At 55.0% G+C, this 18,828-nt stretch overlaps 10 protein-coding genes across 10 annotated transcripts; 6 read left to right on the plus strand and 4 right to left on the minus strand.

The window, feature by feature from the left end:
- Nucleotides 1-222: 222 nt before the first annotated feature.
- Nucleotides 223-832, minus strand: AYO20_10681 (hypothetical protein; the record flags this gene model as incomplete). Its single annotated transcript, XM_022648937.1, has 3 exons — nucleotides 223-233; nucleotides 294-456; nucleotides 608-832. The coding sequence occupies 3 exons, from the start codon at nucleotides 830-832 to the stop codon at nucleotides 223-225; spliced, it is 399 nt and encodes a 132-aa protein (XP_022495106.1).
- Nucleotides 833-1,200: 368 nt separating this feature from the next.
- AYO20_10682 (hypothetical protein) lies at nucleotides 1,201-2,217 on the plus strand (the record flags this gene model as incomplete). Its single annotated transcript, XM_022648938.1, has 1 exon — nucleotides 1,201-2,217. The coding sequence occupies one exon, from the start codon at nucleotides 1,201-1,203 to the stop codon at nucleotides 2,215-2,217; it is 1,017 nt and encodes a 338-aa protein (XP_022495107.1).
- A 417-nt stretch (nucleotides 2,218-2,634) lies between these two features.
- AYO20_10683 (hypothetical protein) lies at nucleotides 2,635-3,970 on the plus strand (the record flags this gene model as incomplete). Its single annotated transcript, XM_022648939.1, has 3 exons — nucleotides 2,635-2,731; nucleotides 2,790-3,610; nucleotides 3,683-3,970. The coding sequence occupies 3 exons, from the start codon at nucleotides 2,635-2,637 to the stop codon at nucleotides 3,968-3,970; spliced, it is 1,206 nt and encodes a 401-aa protein (XP_022495108.1).
- Nucleotides 3,971-4,011: 41 nt separating this feature from the next.
- AYO20_10684 (hypothetical protein) lies at nucleotides 4,012-4,489 on the minus strand (the record flags this gene model as incomplete). Its single annotated transcript, XM_022648940.1, has 3 exons — nucleotides 4,012-4,205; nucleotides 4,298-4,350; nucleotides 4,401-4,489. 3 exons carry the CDS (start codon nucleotides 4,487-4,489, stop codon nucleotides 4,012-4,014), a joined length of 336 nt encoding a protein of 111 aa, XP_022495109.1.
- A 1,284-nt stretch (nucleotides 4,490-5,773) lies between these two features.
- On the plus strand, nucleotides 5,774-8,392 carry AYO20_10685 (hypothetical protein; the record flags this gene model as incomplete). Its single annotated transcript, XM_022648941.1, has 5 exons — nucleotides 5,774-5,947; nucleotides 6,017-6,490; nucleotides 6,538-7,205; nucleotides 7,267-7,570; nucleotides 7,622-8,392. The coding sequence occupies 5 exons, from the start codon at nucleotides 5,774-5,776 to the stop codon at nucleotides 8,390-8,392; spliced, it is 2,391 nt and encodes a 796-aa protein (XP_022495110.1).
- A 510-nt stretch (nucleotides 8,393-8,902) lies between these two features.
- On the minus strand, nucleotides 8,903-9,893 carry AYO20_10686 (hypothetical protein; the record flags this gene model as incomplete). Its single annotated transcript, XM_022648942.1, has 2 exons — nucleotides 8,903-9,787; nucleotides 9,843-9,893. 2 exons carry the CDS (start codon nucleotides 9,891-9,893, stop codon nucleotides 8,903-8,905), a joined length of 936 nt encoding a protein of 311 aa, XP_022495111.1.
- A 554-nt stretch (nucleotides 9,894-10,447) lies between these two features.
- Nucleotides 10,448-12,237, plus strand: AYO20_10687 (hypothetical protein; the record flags this gene model as incomplete). Its single annotated transcript, XM_022648943.1, has 2 exons — nucleotides 10,448-11,836; nucleotides 12,028-12,237. 2 exons carry the CDS (start codon nucleotides 10,448-10,450, stop codon nucleotides 12,235-12,237), a joined length of 1,599 nt encoding a protein of 532 aa, XP_022495112.1.
- A 409-nt stretch (nucleotides 12,238-12,646) lies between these two features.
- AYO20_10688 (hypothetical protein) lies at nucleotides 12,647-15,788 on the minus strand (the record flags this gene model as incomplete). Its single annotated transcript, XM_022648944.1, has 7 exons — nucleotides 12,647-13,410; nucleotides 13,551-13,859; nucleotides 13,916-14,047; nucleotides 14,126-14,399; nucleotides 14,893-15,417; nucleotides 15,480-15,557; nucleotides 15,618-15,788. 7 exons carry the CDS (start codon nucleotides 15,786-15,788, stop codon nucleotides 12,647-12,649), a joined length of 2,253 nt encoding a protein of 750 aa, XP_022495113.1.
- A 407-nt stretch (nucleotides 15,789-16,195) lies between these two features.
- On the plus strand, nucleotides 16,196-17,352 carry AYO20_10689 (hypothetical protein; the record flags this gene model as incomplete). The annotated part of the gene is made up of 3 exons (XM_022648945.1): nucleotides 16,196-16,846; nucleotides 16,900-17,075; nucleotides 17,154-17,352. The coding sequence occupies 3 exons, from the start codon at nucleotides 16,196-16,198 to the stop codon at nucleotides 17,350-17,352; spliced, it is 1,026 nt and encodes a 341-aa protein (XP_022495114.1).
- A 422-nt stretch (nucleotides 17,353-17,774) lies between these two features.
- Nucleotides 17,775-18,599, plus strand: AYO20_10690 (hypothetical protein; the record flags this gene model as incomplete). The annotated part of the gene is made up of 1 exon (XM_022648946.1): nucleotides 17,775-18,599. The coding sequence occupies one exon, from the start codon at nucleotides 17,775-17,777 to the stop codon at nucleotides 18,597-18,599; it is 825 nt and encodes a 274-aa protein (XP_022495115.1).
- Between the last annotated feature and the right edge of the window lie 229 nt (nucleotides 18,600-18,828).

The following is an 18,828-nucleotide window of genomic DNA, read 5'->3' on the forward strand; positions in this document are numbered from 1 at the left end:
TCGCGGATCAGGTCCTTTCTTTTTTCGGGATCTGGAATCTCTTTGTCGAATATATGCCACGCGCCCTTGAATCTCCTCTCAACTTGGGAACTATTCCCGTGCCCACGGGACCTGTGATGTAGGGATGGGCGGCTTCCTTCCTGATTCAAAGTACGCCGACACCTCGTCGATGAATTGGCGTCTCCTTCTCGACCCCGTTGCCAGCACGGCTAGAGTGGCACGTTAAATCTTGCCTTTCACGCCGGTTGTTCCGCGCTTTGAGAAGGGGGGGTGAAAGGGGGTTTACTACTCACCAGGATTGACGTCGCTCGTGTATTCGCCGTCCATGACTAAGAGGGTGTAGCCCTTGCAAAATCCGTAGGTGATGGGAAAGAGGCGGATGGTGGTGACGACGCCGACGTATTCGAGCGGCAGCTTTGACCAGTTTGTGCTGAACTTGATCATGTAGTCGAGGTGCTGTATGGATTTCCAGCGTCAATCAATCACAACTTCGTAAACCCTCGACGAACAGCGATATACACACACACCCCCTCTCCACGGTGGAAGAGGGTTTTGGGATCATATCAAGCCACACAGAGAGAGAAAAAAAAGGGGGTACTTTGCATACGTCCAACGCCTCGACTCGGCAAATGATTTCATGCTCGTCCTTGAAATCCCACCTGACAAACTGCGTCTCCTCGCCCTTGTCGTCGTAGATCTTTTCTGTCTTTTTCAGACCCGAGTGGATGGGCTCCCACTGGTGGATTTTGGAGACGACAGCCCAGACGTCCTCGACGGGGGCTTTGATGACGCCGGACTCTTTCACGTAGGCGGCCAGGGGGAGGAAGTTCATCTTGGTCAGTACTGAGCAAAAAGGGGTATTTGCGCGTGTGAGAGGCCTTGGTCGGTATTATCGTTGATGGTGGCTTCTTGCTGACGGCTACATGGTTCCTGATGGTCGTCCGAGGTATATATGTCCTGGTATTTGGTCGTGTGTAGCGTTCGGTGCTTTTCCCGAGCTCTCGGGGCGTGGCAGGGCGATCTCCAAGGCCCAACTCGGCGGGGAGACGGGCTCGGCAGGTCTCGGCTTTGTCATTATCATGTTTCTCAAGTCAAATGGTCGCTATATCCAAGAAAGAACCGTTGACAGCGGCAGAGGCAGGGCACCGACGTCACACACGGAATGCTCCAAGGGGGTTTGATGGAGCTATTATGGACGAAATGTCTCTGCCACCACTGATTACGCTCGAGGAGCATTTCGTCTCCGCTCACCTGCTGTCTCATCTCTCTGAAATCTACTCGGAACAGCTGAAGCACCTCCCAGATGTAGCGTCCAAGCTGCTGGACGTGGACGACATCCGGCTACGGGACATGGACACGAATGGCATCTCCTTGCAGATTGTCTCGCATGGTCCCGGCCCAAGTACTCTGCCGCTGGCGCCGTGCCGACAAGCTAACGACCAGCTCGGCGAGGCCGTGAAGAAGCATCCCAGGCGATTCGCAGGGTTCGCCGTCTTGCCCATGGCTACTCCCGAAGACGCAGCCGGCGAGCTCCGCAGGTGCGTCGAGGAGCTGGGATTCGTGGGCGCCCTGATCGACAACCACGTCCATGGCCAATACTACGACGCGCGCGAGTTCTGGCCCGTCTTCGCGACGGCATCGGAGCTGGACGTGCCCATATATCTCCACCCCATCTACCCTACAGAACAGCAGCAGCAGTTGATCTACCAGGGCAACTACAGCCTCGGGGCCGAGCGAGGTATGGGCTCCAGCAGTTTCGGCTGGCACCAGGACTGCGGGCTGCACGTGCTGAAGCTCTTCGCGTCGGGTTTGTTCGACGCGTACCCCAAGCTCAAGATCATCATCGGGCATTTTGGGGAGATGCTCCCATTCATGGTCGAGCGCGTCGAGAAGCTCTGCGTCCGCTGGGGCGATCGACAGCGCGGGTGGCGACAGGTCTGGGACGAGAACATCTGGGTCACGACCAGCGGCGTGTGGAGTCTGGCGCCGCTGGCGTGTCTTTTGCGGAATACCGCGGTCGAGAGAATCCTGTATAGCGTGGACTATCCCTTTGAGAAGAATGAGAATGGGCTGAAGTGGATCAAGGAATTGCAGGAGAGCGGCATGATTACGCCAGAACAGCTCGAGATGATAGCATTCCGGAACGCGGAGCGACTGCTGCGCGTCAAGGCCGGGGGGAAGGTCACGACAGCGACAGAGAGCAGTCTATCTCAATGAGCTTTAGGAAAAGGTGCTGGAGGAAAGAACAACCCTGGTCTGGCTGTAATTGATTCCTTGGAGGTAGCAGCCATGATCTGAATAGTACCTGCTGTGTCCGCCTGAATAGAGGAAAGTGATCCCATGTGGATTCCCTCGGTGCACGTAGCTTCTGGAGCTCGTATATTCGGCGTCCAGTCTTGCCGGTCGCTATAGGTGCCAGAGCCGGAGGTATCGACCCGGCGTTCTGTAAGGAGGCGGAGTGTCTCGGACGCGAGGCCATGCAATCCTTGTCCATGTGAGGCCCTGCTGTGATTCGTCCCACTAAATGCTTAACACATGGGCCATGTATATAAATTCCACAGACTACGTGCACATCAATTCCCTTCCTAATATTGCCAGAGACTTGTCTACAACACTGTTAAATCCCTCAACAAAATGAGTACGTTTCAGAGCAGCCTCGAGGCCCGGATCGCCGAAGGTCCCAAAGGCATCTTGTCTGCTGTGGTAGTGGGATTCGGTCGAGACGGAAAAGGTAACGATGGCTTTGCAAGTTCCAAGCTACAAGAAACATGAGCTCACAGACTCTCTAGATGTGGTGATGCGCTACGAGAAGAGCGCGGGTCGACAGAGCTGGAGCTCGGATACACCAGCGTCTCTGGACAGCACCTTCTGGGCGTTCTCTTGCACGAAGCTCCTCACCACCATTGCCGCTCTGCAATGCGTCGAGCGAGGCTTGTTGACGCTGGACACCGAAGTGGCGACCATCCTGCCGGAGCTCAAGAACCCTCAGATCATCGTCCCGGACGGAGACTCGTTCACGCTCAAGCCCGCCACGGCCAAAATCACTTTGAGACACCTGCTCTCACACACCAGTGGCCTGAACTACGACGCCATGAACCCGTTGACGATCGCGTGGAGAAAGTCCCGAGGCGAGGCGCCCCTCGTCTTCAGTGGCCGCGTCAAGGACTCGTACTCGACGCCGCTGCTCTTCGAGCCCGGCGAGGGCTGGGTCTACGGAGGCTCCATCGACTGGGCCGGCATCCTGGTCGAGAGACTCAACGGCAACGTCAAGCTCCGCGAGTACGTGGAGACGAACATCTTCAAGCCGCTGGGCATGAAATCTTCCACCTTCGACATCAAAAGCCGGCCGGATATTCAGGACAAGCTGCTCGAGATGAGCCACCGGGGCAGTGACGGCCTCCTCGTCCCCTCCACGTCGCCTTACACCGGCTCCTCCGCCGAGCATAGCGGCGGGATGGGCCTCGTGACGAGCGTGGCGGACTTTGCTGCCGTGCTGATGGATCTGATCAGGGAGACGCCGATCCTCCTCAAGAGCGAGACTGTTGAGCTGATGTTCAAGCCTCAGTTTCCCGTTGGGAGTGCTCAGCACAAGGGACTCCTTGCTCAGGATGTAAGATATACCCTTCCGCCCTAGAGACCTTACTTCTTCCCCTTCTAGAAGTTCACTAACGATAATGAATAGTCCCTGCACAAACAACTCACGGGCATCGAGAGTGGCGACGCTTCCGCTCCCATCAGCTTCGGCCTGGGAGGCTTGATCACGGTGGAAAAAGTCCCCAACCTCCCCAAAGGTACGCTCGCCTGGAACGGCATGCCCAATATCGGGTGGTACGTCAACCGCGGTCTGGGCCAGGGAGGCTTGTTCGTCACCCAGATCTTGCCGGCGGGAGACGAGATCAGTGTGCAGTTACTGGGCCAGTTGGAGAGAGATGCGTGGAAGGCCTACTACGCGCACCATGGCGGGGGGTAGAATGCCATTAGATACACAACTACCCATAGCAAAAGACAGTGTTATATAGACGGTCTCGCAGGCCTCCAGATCGGATAGACTTGCAATTTCTCCCAGTCCCAGACTTTCCCAGTAACTAGAACGTCGCGCTTCAGCCGTTCCAAAATCTCCTCCTTGCTCTCTGCGTACACGAGCATACAACTCCCCGTGATGGACATGGGTTTCCCAGCCAAAGCAGGCTCATCCAGAACAGCGCCTGTGGTTCCGTTTTGATTTTTCCAGGTCAGCAAATTTCGAGGGCGAAAGCAATCAAAATGCGAAGTGGTGCGGATAGACGTATGTACATACCTCCAAACACCCAGAACCCAGCAGGATCGTTCTTGCGGTCCTCGCCGTGTTTACTGGAATGGTCAGCGAGAAGGTAGTTCGGAGACTGAAAGGTCTCACTTACGCGAGGAGTTCTCTTCTTCGATCCGCGGTATCGGGCAGGTCGTGGACGACGATCAGCCATTCCGCCTTTTGGGGAGGTGCTGTCGCCATTGTTCTTGCACGGATTGTACGGATATACCCAGTTGGATGTACAGACGATGCTGATGATGATGGTGGTGGTGAAGATGCGTGTAGAGACCGGCGGACAAGGCGCATAAGGCTCCCTCTGGAATTCAAGCTATATGATTGTGAGGGTTGTGCAGTATGAATGTCGGGTTCCTTGCTGCCCTTCAGCCTCTGTCTGACCGGACCCTGGATGTGTTGCCGATGCAAGGCTGAACAGGGGGTTCACTAGGCAATGCCTCGCATCCGCCGTGGTCAACGCCATCCGCTATTGCCATTGGTCAAGATCCTGTTTACACCCTCTTTTCAGCACTGACCAGTCTCCACAAACGCGGCCTCGCAATTCATCGGCCGAAAAACCCGAAGTGAATCACAGTCCTAGATGGCACTGACTTGGCTGCTGTGGCGGATCCGACTTGGTAGAGATCAAACCCAGAGTCCATGGTCGTGGTGATATAATTATTGGTCACTCGGGAACGTACTCAGATCAGGAGGCTGTGTGGTATTCTGTGCGTAAATCGTTCGTAAAGGATTGAGTGGCATCGTGGAGGGGAAGGGCATTTGTGGTATCCATCGCCCGGGCTCATATGTGCTCTTGCCAGATGCTTTGTGCCCGGTAGATGCCGTACATTCAATGTTGGGAATAATCTGTCCACAGTCCATCGCTCGAGGCTATCGATAGGACTCTGTGTCAAGCTTGATATGGGAGGCGAAAACATCTGCCGTCGTTCAAGTATCCGAGTGTATCAAGGCTTGTCAATGGGTGGGCACGGATAAGGTCTCGTAGATTTTCAAGACACTGGCCATCCGTCGTTGAGCCATTTGCAATTGTGGGTGTGTCGTCGATAAGTCTAGGCCTAGCCACTGGTTCAGGGCCCAAGCACCCAAGAAGAAGGTGGAGGAGGGAAACTCTAGTTACCCCGCTCCACGCCAATGCTGCCTGCGCCCTGTGCCCCCTGCGGTCGTGTGTGCGAAGCATCCTAGGCACTCTCAACCTCCCAAGTCTCCCTGCGCCAATCTACGCCCTCAACTCTCTCGTTTCGACGTCAGCCAAAATATGTTCTGAGTACCTAAACTACTACGTCCACCTGCAATACGTTGCTCATTCCACATCCCATCACAATTGGCGCTGTATTTGATATTGCCGCCCCCAACTCAGGCCACGATTGTTTCCCGTCCTCCCAAATCCTCCCAGACCTCGTCCCCGCATGGTATGACACCCGGGGCTACTCCGCCAAACAGCGTTGAAAGCTAGCACTCCCTCGGGCCATAATGGGCTCTCGAGATCCTTCACCTACAGAACTGCAACTGCACCCACAGGCCGGCAGCACCACCACGAACCAGGACAGCGAACGTCCCTCTGCACAACCACAACACCCTCAACAAGAACCTGGCCAAGAAGAGGATGAGCCTCAGACAGGACCAAAAGATGCTATTCAGCCTCGAGTATGTGTGACATGTCGCCGTCGCAAGGTCAAATGCGACAAGAGGCAACCCTGTCAAAACTGTGTCAAGACTCGCACCGAATGTGTGTTTCCATTCAAAAAGTCGGCCGTGGAGCGCCAGACTGCTGCCGATGCTGAACTGTTGCATGAGTTGAGGAGACTGGAGCCACTGTTCCAATCCCTGGTGTCCAAAATCAACGACGATGGTGCTGGTGCTGTGGAACGATCCTTGCAGGCCATCACCAGCGCGGCCATGGAGGCTGCTGCTGCTCCTCCTTCTCTTCTTCCTCCTCCTCCGCCACCTCCTGTCATTTCAGAGCAGCCCATCCCTCGCGCCATTGCGCATCCTATCGAGCCACCAGCGAACAGCCCAATGATTCTGGATTTGCCAAGCCTGCACGGCTCGCCAATGACCATTAACTCAATGTCCGGGTCTGAAACTACGCCGTGGAGCCCCTACGGCACGACTGTTGGTAAGCTGGTCAAGGATTCGGGCAGGCATCGCTATATCAGCGGTCTGTTTTGGGACTCTCTACATACAGAGGTGAGTGTACTGAGCCGGTCGTGATTTGTGCTCACCCAAATTCGCAGGACGACGATAGCTTGTCCGATTCTGAATCCGATACATCTGATGATCCGGCGGCGGACGATTTGGTCGATGACCAGCTCTATCTTGGTCACGTCTCCACGGGGAGAAGTGATCTTCGCTCACGACATCCACCGCAGCAACATCGCTTTCGGGCGTGGCAACTGTTCCAAGAAAACGTTCAACCTTTAGCGCCGATATTGCATCTTCCAACTGTTGGACCCTTGGTCGTGGAGGCGCTGAAATCTGCAGACGAGCGTCCCCTTCCACCTCGCATCGAGCCATTGATTTTTGTCATTTACTATGCCGCTGTCACCAGTCTGACCCCAGAGGCGACCCGGCAGGAATTCGACGCTGATCAGGCCGTCCTGTTAAAGAGGTACCGTGTTGGCCTCCAGGGTGCCCTTTCACGTGCCAAACTGCTTGATACCGACGAGATCCTTGTCTTGCAAGCTTTTGTTTTGTTCTTGATCATTCTGAGACCACACGATCCCAGCCTTTCCTGGAATCTCACGGGGTTGGCGGTGCGTTTGGCTCAATCGAGAGGCATGCATCGAGACGGGAGCTTCCTCAAGCTTTCAAAGTTTGATTCAGAAATGAGGCGAAGAGTGTGGTGGCACATCTGTCTACTGGATGCTGCCTCCTCTGAAGATCACGCTTGTACGCCCACCACGTAAGTAACCCATATAGACCCTAGGAGGGGTACTCCGGGCTAACAAACTTTGGCCATATAGTCTGGAAATCAGTAGTTTCGATGCCGCACTGCCCTGCCGGGTCAACGACAGCGACTTGTTCCCAGACATGACAGAGTACCCTCCTGAACGTGAAGGGTTTGTGGATACTTGCTTCGCCAATGCTCGGTATCGATTTGCGGACATTTGGCGGACTGTAATTGACAAACGACGCCCCGCCGGCGCGGACGGTAAAAGCTTTGCATCAATGACCATGCCGGAGAAGGTGAGCTGGGTCGAGGACCAACGGCAAAAGCTAGAGAACGAGTTTCTTCGCTCCACCCCCAACGACCATCCTCTGCAATGGGTAAGTTCAAGTGCCCAGTCTGCAATGCGACCACGAGCTGACAACCTCCAGGTCACCGGGACTATCGTGAAGCTTCTGATCTGCAACCTTCGCCTTTTTGTCTATAACCCGCTGTCGCAAAACAACTTGCTGACCGAGGAGGAAAGAATCACTGCTTTTGTGGAGGCTGTTGCAGCCTTGGAACATTCCTACAGCCTCAGGACCGACCCGAGAGCTCGCAAATGGGCATGGTTGCTCAGCTGCTATCACGAGTGGTTTGCGTTGGCCGTGGCATTGGCCGAAATGTGCTCCTACCCTTTGAGAGACCACGTCGAGAGAGCTTGGCGAATTGTGGAACAAAGTGTAGTTCTCAGGTGGAACTCGTCGCGAGATCACAGGCGCGCTCATCAGTGGCGCTCCATCATCAAATCCCTAGACAAGGCTAGGGCAGAGAGGAAAAAGGCTCGAAAACGCCGGCGCTCAACCTCCTCTTCTCAGGCAATTACACGAACCGCCAAAATTGCAAAGTACGCCGCGCATCCCTCAATTGCGCCACCATCGGTCCAGAATGCTTTACAGGTGGCTCACGGGTCAGATAGCACAGCACAGACATTGGTCCAGAGACCTGACACAATCGGACTCGGGGATGTGGATATTCATGAGGGCGGCCCTTTTGGGACGTCCAGCATGCTTCACTTTGATGCTGACCTTCCCGATGACAGCCAGACAATGGATCCGTTCCTGGGGACGGATTTCGATCCTAGTTTTCTCGACATGAGATCATTTGAGAATCTTCTACAGACTCCTCAAGCGGCGGGGTCACATTACCGCGATCCTGGCTAGAACTATCTATGGGGAATGAATGTCAGGGGTATTGTGGACGTCTCGATGCAGGACCAAACTTGAACGTCAGGTGAACTGGGTTTGAATGGTGATCTTCTTCTGGATACCATTTGCTCTCACTCTGAATGACGACCAAGATAGCTGTCTTGCTCGTCTTCGGAAGCCCTCAGAATCGACCCCTCCTGGCATGGATACAATCAACCTCCCATCAGCTCCACCGCCGCGCTCCGAGTAGGATGGGGTTGCCAGTTTACACAAACATTCCGTACAAGTCGCACGGTGGCTCACATATAACAATGCAACGACAATCATTTGGTCACAATGGCTTATCCTGGTGGTTGGTACTCTCAGGGGAAGATCTTTCAGCTTGTCGCGAAATGAAGGATAATACCAGCGTCACGGATCCTCCCTTGCTGGAGCGCTTTACGTCCCAACACACCTAGTCCCAACGCGCGGCAGAGCAGGACAGCTGCACCCCTGGTCATAGCACCTTGATGGCAGCGAAGCGGTTCATTGACGAACTAATCTCGCCAAGTATTGCTCCAGTTCGGGTTCGGTCAATTCGGAGATGCCGAGTGCATTGTTGTCGTTGTTCTCATACAGGCAACCGAAATCCGGTGCAAAGGCCCCGCGAATTGCGTAGGCGTTGAACACCCGCAGGCTGAAAATGCCCTTCGCCGCTTCTTCTTGGACGTCTTGAACCAGCTGGGCGGAGCTGACTGGGACGACAGTCCATTCCTTGCTTGGCTCGAGTTTCTTTGCGATTTCCAATAGACGTTGCTGGGAAATGGCAACCTCGCTGATCCGAACAGGTCGATTGCTGAACTTTTCAGGTTGCAGTAGGATCTGCACAACTGCTTGGCTAATGGGCGACAAGGTTGAGGTGGAAAATTTGTGAGCGCCGCCGTCGTAGATGCGAATTGTGTTGGTTTTGAAGTCGAGGATGGAACCGACTCGAAGACCGAAATCGAGGATCACGTTGTTGTATATATACGTGTATATCAATCGACTCTTGGATGCTGCTTCCTCCAGATATGCTTCCAGGGCCACTTTGCCCTTGTATATCGGAAACGCGGATATCTTTGTGTTTTTCAAATCTGCCCCAAATTCCGAAGGGATGAAATGCTTGACGCCAGCAGCCACTGCAGCGTCAATCAGATTGTGCTGGATGCGTGCCGTGTCTCCTTTGCCAATGGCTGAAACCACTGCGTCTTGGGCACGGAGGGCGTCGGTGAGGCTGTCGACCGAATCATAGTCGACTTGTTTGTACTTGACACGGTCACTTTTGACGTGGTCATTGCCGTTGCTGTGGGTTGAGCGAGTGAGAACTGTCACATCGAAGCGGCCAGACTCGGACAGTGCCTTCAAGATGGCTTGACCAACGAAGCCAGAGGCCTGTCAAAGTCAGCACCCACAGCATATTAGAACGAGGTCAGCCAGAATCACTCACCCCGCATAATGCCACAGTCTTGATGGTAGACTCTGTCTTGTCAACGGCCATGGCGAGCAATCGAAATAATGTACTGGATTTGGATGCGGCGAAGTATTCCTACAGACACACCACGATAGCGGATGCACTTGGTGGAAACTTCCAATGCGTGTACCTACATACTCACAGCACAACCTCGTGAACCTCTGATGCACATCGTATTAACGGTCCCTGGCCTGATCGTCTAGCCAGCCGGTGGTAGGTGGTGAACGGCCGCCTCGCCTGGATCGCCCCGAGAGACTCCGTATGGGGGTGGAACGGGGTTTGAGGGACGCTCGGGCAAATCCATCAGCAGCCCGAACCCCTCGAGTACGGGGCAGTTCCATGTCCATGTCTGGGCCCCGTCCCGCCCTCCACGGGCTGGCAAAGGGCAAGAATCAAGATAATTCGACCAGAGCTTGCGTGACGGCGTCGTTCTCACCGCGGGTTCCTTGTCAAGGTAGGTATGCATTTCCACTCCCTCAACCGCGAAAGAAATCGAATGGTGAATTGACTCTCTAGAATATCTCGTGCACGGATAGAGACCTGGTCTGAATCGTTCCACAAGTTTCATAGGAGATTACACCATGGAAATTCGCATGACTGGCCTTATACTGTGTGTCGTTGCGGCCATATACACTATCGTGTCGCTATACCGAAAAGTCACATCGCCAGAATGGTCCATTCCAGGCCCCTGGCTCGCACGCTTCTCACGGATCTGGTACTTCTGGCACGTACGGGCAGGTTCATTCCACCACGAAAACATTGAACTGCACCGAAAGTACGGCCCCATCGTTCGCGTCGGGCCCAACCTGTACTCGATCGCCGCGCCGGACAAGGAGGTCTACGGAATTGGATCCAAGTTTCGCAAATCGGACTGGTACGAGGGCTGGAAACATCCCAGCCCTGACAAATGGGCCCTGTTCGCCGACCAGGACATGCGCAGGCACGCCGAGGCCCGGAAGCGGTTCCAGGGCCTGTACAGCATGAGCGCGCTGCTGTCGTACGAGAAATACGTCGACGACTGCGCCACCATCTTTGACCACCGGCTGACCGAGTTCGAGAGGTCGGGCGAACAGGTCGACATGGCGCACTGGTTCCAGTGCTACGCCTTCGACGTCATGGGCAACCTGACGTACTCGGAGCGGTTTGGGTTCTTGGACCGGGGCGACGACATCGCCGGCACGATCGCCGCGCTGGAGAAGTCGGGCGTCTATTCGACCCTGATCGGCATCTACGCCTGGCTTCACCCGTTCGTGTACCGAGTAATGGAGTTCCTGCCCAACAACGGGGCTTCGGGGAGGACGTACCTCATGAACTTTGTGCAGCAGAAGATTGACGCGCGAGAGAAAGAGCGGACTGCGGAGGGTACGAAACCGACAACAACAGCAACGCAGATCCAGCAGAGCCAGCTCGCCCAGGAGCAACAGGAACAGACACCGCGAGACTTTCTCGACAAGCTCCGCGACGGACACCTGGAGAACCCGCAGCAAGTGACCAGATACCACATGTTCATGATGGGCCTCAGCAACATCATCGCCGGCTCCGATACGACCGCCGTGTCGCTCTCGAGCGTGCTATTCCACTTACTCACCAACCCGCACTCGCTGGAAAAGCTGCGAACAGAGATCGCCGAGTACAGAAAGTCGCAGACAGCCACACAAGATGATACACCGACCCTCCCGTTCAAAGTCACCCAGGACCTCCCCTATCTACAGGCCGTCATCAAGGAGGCCCTCCGCATGCATCCTGCCACGGGCCTGCCGCTGTGGAGGGTCGTTCCTGCTGGGGGCGCCACCGTGCTGGGCCACTACTTCCCCGCAGGCGCGATCGTCGGCGTTAATAGCTGGGTGGCGCATCGGAGCGAGGAGGTGTTTGGCACGGACGTCGGTCAGTTCAGGCCGGAGCGGTGGATTGAAGCGAAAGAGGGGGGTGATGTGGAGCGGTTGAAGCGCATGGAAGCGTTTCATATGCCGGTACGTCCAGTCCAGCCCAATACGGTCGAGCTGAGTTCACTTCAGTTCAGTTCAACTCAATGAGTGAAATCACTCTCTAACCCTTCTTCCCTACCTATCCCTTCCCTCTTTCAGCTAATCTCCCTTCCCCTCCGCCCTCTCTCTCCCCAGGTGTCCATAGCTAATCTCATCTTGTCCATATGAGTACACAGTTCGGCCTCGGCTCCCGCACCTGTCTGGGTCGGCACATCTCTACGCTCGAGATGAGCAAGCTGGTCCCACGTCTGGTCGAGCACTATGACTTTGAGCTGGCCATGGACCCCAAAGACTGGCACACCGTCAATTACTGGTTCGTCCGGCCTGAGAGATTCCCTGTCCGGGTGAAACGAAGGGTTCCGACGGGGGCGTCAGGGGCGTCGTAGGTGTGGTTGGTGTTGTCGGCCATATTGGAGGGGAGTTTAAGTGAGGCTTCGGGGAAGAAGGAGAGGAGAGGGAGAGGGAGGAAGAAGGAAGAAGGAAGAAGCAGAAGGAAGAAGATACTGTGATAACGATCTGGGCGACACTACTCAGTCTATTACATTGGAGAGGAAATGCTGAGGTAGGAATATCGTATACATGTATTTTCATGAATAGTCCCCCAAAAGAAGAGCAATATCATTTATTGTAAATCATTCCCCATATACGCCGCCTATGTATATGCATGTATGTGTGTGATGTGATATGTCTGTCGACAACAATACCTTCCTATTATATAACATTGCACTTTTGCTTGTTTGCTTGGGTTTTGAACGTGTTACACCAAGGGCACGGACATGGCTTTTAATCCTCACACTACGCGTCCTTGACAAGTTTCGACCGATCAATGTGAAACATGGCAATCAACGCCTCCTTGGCCTTGTCCATGTTCAACCCCTTCTGCTTCTCGGCAATCTGGCCCGCGCTGTCCCTCAGCTTTGTCCGGACGTGCGACCACTCGAGGGTCTCGTTGGTGCCCTCGACGGTGACGGGGCGGAGCTTGCCGTCCTTCTTGCGCCACACGCCGTCGATCATGACGGCCTCGACGTCGCGGATGTCGCTGTGCCGGACCACGGCGGTGAGCGGGTCTGAGTCCGCCACGCAGCTCATCCCCGTGCTGTGCAGCGTGTCGAAGACGACCAGGTCCGCCAGCTTGCCTTCGGCGAGGGACCCGATCTTGTCGCCGAGCTGTACGGCGCGCGCGGCCCGGATCGTCGCCGCGTTGAACGCCTCCTCGGCGCTGCCCCGCAGCGTCAGTGCCATGGCCCCCTGCTCGACGTTGGGCAGGTTACTCTGCTGCCGCGCCATCTGCAGCGCCGAGCGGGCCAGCCCGAGGATCGACGACGTGTTGTTGGTGTGGCAGTCGACGCCGAAGCTGAAGTTGACGCCGGGATGGAACGCGATGGGCCACCCGAACCCCATCTGCGCCTCGGTCTCGGGCGTCGACGAGACGGGTACTTGCGATGATACGAGTAGATCGGTTTCCTGAGCCGTGAGTCCCGTGGCGTGGGAGAGGAGGATGTCCGACGGGGACTTGATCAGTCCGTAGGCGTTGAGGGTGTTGATTAGAGGGTGTTGACCTGGCATGACGTGACATGACATTTACGAGTTAGTCTTTTGGTTCGCCATGAGCATTTTAGGAAGTTGGTCTTCGTCACTGAAGAAAGGGGCGCACCAGCGCGGGGATGGGATCATGCATTAGTTAGATGGCTATACATACCAAAGGTAGCGTTCTTGGCATAATGACTGGTGAAATTCTTGACGCCCGCGTTTCTCAACGCTTCAAAGATGCCCGTCACCGCCTGCTGCGGCAGGAAGTAATAGTCAAACGCAAACCCGAGGGTCACGCGGCCGTGGCCAAAGGGCTGTTTCGCCGCGAGTTCGAAGAGATGGTCCATGGTGGATTTGGGCATGATGTCCATGGACGGTTCGCACGTGTCTTTGTCCCATTTGGTGAAATACGGTGCGTGACCGTAGGCGAAGATGGAGCGGATGCCAGACGCACATGTTGCTGCTAGAGCTTTGGTGACTGGTTCGCGCAATTAGAAAGGAGAGTAGCAGTAAGGCTGTCCGAGAGGAACTCACCGTGCTCCCTGGTTTGGCACCCGTGCGCGTGGTCGAGCACAAACGTTGTCCCCGCGTCGATGGATTCCAGCGCACCGCCGAGCTGGCCCCAAAAGATGTCTTGCGGGCTGTACACGTAGCTCTGCCAGAATCCTGTTGAACCAGTCAGTGCGCCCACGACTTGAATCCAGGCATGGGAAAAGAACGTAGAAACTGTCGCTTAGCACCCACCACTGGGAATATAATCAAACACCGACTGCTCCGCGTGTCGTCCCTTCAACTGCGTCTGCCACAGGTGATGATGCGTGTCGATGAAGCCAGGACTGATAATCTTGCCGCGACAGTCGGTAATCGCCGCGCCCGAGGGAGCAGACAATTTCTGTCCGATCTTGACGATCTTGTTGGCCTGGATGAGAATGTCGGTGTTGCGGAGCACCTCGACGTTGTCCTTTTTGCCGTGGTAGAGAACGGTGCCTCCTTGGAGGAGAGTTGTAGCGGCAGCCATCTGTTTTCTGCTGGTCCGCACCGGCGAAAAAATAAATTCGTGTCGAGGGTACCTCGGATATTGCAAAAACGGGCAGAGGTATAATTACGAGTCGAGCTCTGCAAGTGGTTAAGACTTTTTGCTTTTGCTGAAGCCGCGAACGTCCAATCATATCCCAAGACGCCGTAAACAAAAAGTACGCCGCCAGCGGGATCCGCCTCGCCGCATCTTGGTAAAAAAGGGGGAAATGGCGCGGGGTGCGTCGGCCGGTCGTGCCGAAAGCAGGAACGGCCAAATTATTGGTCAGACGAGAGCCTTGCACGTGATGCTGCCGAAAATGGCAAGTCTTGAGCCCCACATATATTGTCTTACTATGTAGGTTCTTACGCAGCTACAGTTTAACCCATCATGCACTATGATAAACAGGGACCGATGTAGAAGTAGTGCGTCAAGGGTACTAGGAGAAGACCATCTTGTTGTGTATCGAGCCTAACCCATCGATAGTCACACTGACTACATCGCCGTTCTTCAAGCACCCGTTCGAATGCCACCCAACACCCTCCGGAGTCCCCGTCATTATAACGGTCCCACGGCGCAGAGTCCGCCCGTTCGAGCAGAACGCAATGAGCTGCTTGCACGTCCAGATCATCTCCGACGTCGATGCTTCCTGCCTGACGCTCCCGTTCACCTTGGTCACCAGGTGCAACTTCTGCGGGTCGGGAATCAGCTTCGGCGACACCAAATAGGGTCCGATGGGCCCGAATTTGTCAAACGACTTCGCATAGCCCATCTGCCAGCCTGACACGTCTGGGTTGTTGTAATATCGTGCCGAGACGTCGTTGCCGACGGTATATCCCAGGATGTAATCCAGGGCTTGGTCTTCGGGGATGTTGATCCCGTCTTTGCCGATGACGAGGACCAGTTCGCCCTCGTAGTCTACCAAGCTCTGTGCATCTGGAGGGATGGAGATGTCCTCGAGAGGTCCTGCAAGTCGGTCTGGAGGTGTGGCGAACACCACAGGCTTCTTGGGCGGGGTGAACTAGAGATTCATGTCAGAAGGCAACCAACATCTTGCATTTGTAGGACGAAAGAGAAATGTACCTTCGTCTCACGGGAGTGAGAGTGGTAATTCACACCGGCACAGAGTACTAGCGGAGTTGTGCCGAGAGGGTCAAGTAGCTTCAAAGGAGGTTCAGTATAGCACTTCGTTGCAATACAGGGAATGAAGGGGCGTTATACCTTGTGCACTACCGCTTTTTGAGGCGTTACCTGGAACCCCGATTCTAGATCACCGGAAACCAGTTGAACTTCTGAACCTTCAATGACCTTCACGTCGACCTCTTGACCAAGATTACCATAGTGTGTTGTACCATTTTGGTCGATAAATCGAATGAGTCTGTCAAATGACATGATGGGATCGGAGTTCACAAGGTCGCTCTTGATACACAGTCCGGATTGCAGATTCTAGACAGTAAGCGTCTGCGAGTGTTAGGGATATTGAAGTATAGTCGTACAGATTGTTTAGTTGTTATGTCATACAACGGTCCAGATTCACGTCCGGGACATCTCCAAGTATTTCGGCCTTGTTTGCCGCGACTGGCCGAAATGGGATAGTCGAGCTTGACTGCGGTCAGCGGGGCCCGTAACCGTTCTACCGATGATATTATAGCTCAGGCGGGGATGGGAGTGGCCACCGAGGGATTTCAAGCCCAGTCACTCGTACATACCCCTTCACTTCCTCTCATAGTCGACAACGAGGTTTCTTCACCATCCAGATCAAATCCTTCCAGTACGGTATCTCTTCTCTGTGCCCAGCCATGACGGACAAGATCTTGATAGACCGTCTCTCGCACTGCCGCTACGGCCACCCCGATCTCCAAAAGGCCAAAAAGTTCTTCATCGACTTTGGCCTGATTGTGGAAAAGGAGACGGACGAGAAGATCTATTTCCGCGGATTTGGCAAGGATGCTGTCGTCTACGTCGCCGAGCAGACTCACGACGGCAAGCGACGGTTTCTCGGGGGTGGCTGGATCGTGAAATCGCTGGCGGATTTGGAAAAAGCAGCAAAGGTACCTGGAGCGACGCCGGTGCATGACTACGAGGGTCCCGGGGGCGGCAAGTGCGTGATCATGCCGGATATCATGGGCGAGGAGATCACGCTCATTTGGGGCCAGACGGACCGGACGATCGATGAGCGAGAGGCTCCCAAGCCGGTCAAATGGAACACGTGGGAGGAGAAGCGTCGGTATGGAGAGTTCCAGCGACCGGAACGGGCGAGTCCTTCCAAAGTGCACAAGTTGGGCCACTATGGGTTCGAGGTCGATGTCTCTCGACTCCCCGAGGTGGTAGACTGGTATTGCAAGACCTTCAACCTCAAAGAGACCGATTCTCTTTGGCACGAGCAAAGCGGGAAGATCATCATGACTTTCATCCACATTGACAAGGGGAAGGAATATGTCGACCACCATGTAAGTGATCGTTCTCGACCCTCGTCAGCACGTTTCGCTAAGTGTCGGTACAGAACATCTTCATCGCCGGCGGCCCGATTGGGGATGGCATCAAAGCACACCACAGCAGCTTCGAGGTTGACGACATGGACAGCCAGCTGGTTGGCCACCACCACCTCCAGAAGCAAGGCTGGATCAACGTATTCGGACTCGGCCGTCATGTACTGGGGAGCCAGATTTTCGACTACTGGTAAGTCTTTTCTGTCTACCTGACAATCTCTATATCGACTTGTTGTCGTTACAACGATACTCACAAATCGAGCTTTAGGTTCGACTCCTCTGGGTTCCTGGTCGAGCACTACGTTGATGGCGACCTGGTCAACGAGGACAAACCGCATGAATTCGAGCCTGCGACGGCAGCAACGGTCGCGAGCTGGGGTCCGGACATCCCGCGAGCATTCTTCTCCAAGAAACTCGAGGACGTTCCGGGCCTCACGGAGATTCCTGTTGTCCCTGCCGAAGCTTAGAAAAAGTCAACAGTTGAAAGGTTATGTTGCGTAGGATTGGTTTGGTCGAATGCGAGTATAGGTCTCTAATGCAATCGTATGTTGGCTTATGCCATACCAGTTTGACATGCCGGGTGAAGGCGAGACCGTAACTACGTAGTATCCTCGACTTTCCGGTCTTGCTATGCACATGCTGACTTCACGTCGATACGGAGTGAGGCAAGCGGCACATCGCTCTGTAGATAGGAAGGCTATACCCGCAAATCGGCGGCTCGGCCGACCGGATCTATATTTTATTCGACATGGTATCAAGCCGCCATTTTCCGCGCAAAGCATGGAACGGCCATCTGAATCACATGGTACAGCTCCCAAATATGATTGTATCCTCATATCTTTTGATCTCCTATGAGCACCGCCCTCAAAAGCGTTCGTACTCGACTACAATGGGGTCTACCGGAACAAGCACGGCTCAGACGATGACTGGGAAAATCACCGTCATTTCAGGATCGTCCAGAGGAATCGGCGCAGCAATTGCTTTGGAGCTGTCCAGTCGAGGCGCCTCAATTGTCCTCAACTACCCTTACCCCGATCTCAAGGCAGAATGCGATAGTGTGGGCGCGCAACTCAAGACCGACTGGATCTCCGCCTGTGCTGACCTGTCCACCGTGGATGGACCCGCGGACTTGATCCGTCAAGCCGTCGAGCGGTTCGGCCACATCGACATCCTCGTCAACAATGCCGGCTGGGTCCCCATGGCGCCGCTGTGGGAGTCCGATGTCGAGACGTGGGACAAGGCCATGTCGCTGAACGCACGCAGCGCGTTCCTGCTCACGAAAGCCGCCCTGCCTCATCTCACGCCGTACACACCTTCGAACCGTCTTGACGCAGCCGGCGCGACGAACGGATCACGCATCATCATCGTCGGCTCCGCAGCCTCGCGCACTCCCCGCGAGAACCAGGGCATCTACGCCGCCACGAAAGGCGCACTCGACTCGATGATGCGCGTCTGGGCGAAAGAGTTGCCGCCAAAGTACGGCTGCACGGTCAACGTGGTCGGGCCTGGGCCGGTGTTGACCGACGCGTTCAGACAGAACCTGGGAGATCACTTTGACGAGGTGCTGGAAGCCGCCTCGCGGGAGACGCCGGTCGAAGGAGCTTTTGCGGCGGTGGAAGATGTCGCTTGGACTGTGGCATTTTTGGCCGAGGAGAGGTCAAAGTTCATCAATGGGGCATTTATGATGCTCTCGGGAGGAAGATATATGCAATGAACCAAAAATGCCGTGGCTAACAGGGTATCACCTTGGGAATAGTGGCGATATAGATCTTCAGGTTTCAAAATCTCGTACTGTAGCCATCGTTCAGGTTGACATCAAAGTGAAGGATCATTTCTGTGTTCCAATACAGCACATCCAAGACTTGTATTGATCTCTGTACATGATATCTATCCCAATTTCAAATCCGAATCCTCTATCCCTCCCCCACCCCCCCCCCCCCCCC

Source organism: Fonsecaea nubica, assembly GCF_001646965.1.
Source record: "Fonsecaea nubica strain CBS 269.64 chromosome Unknown Scaff118, whole genome shotgun sequence".
Classification (NCBI taxonomy): Eukaryota; Fungi; Ascomycota; class Eurotiomycetes; order Chaetothyriales; family Herpotrichiellaceae; genus Fonsecaea; species Fonsecaea nubica.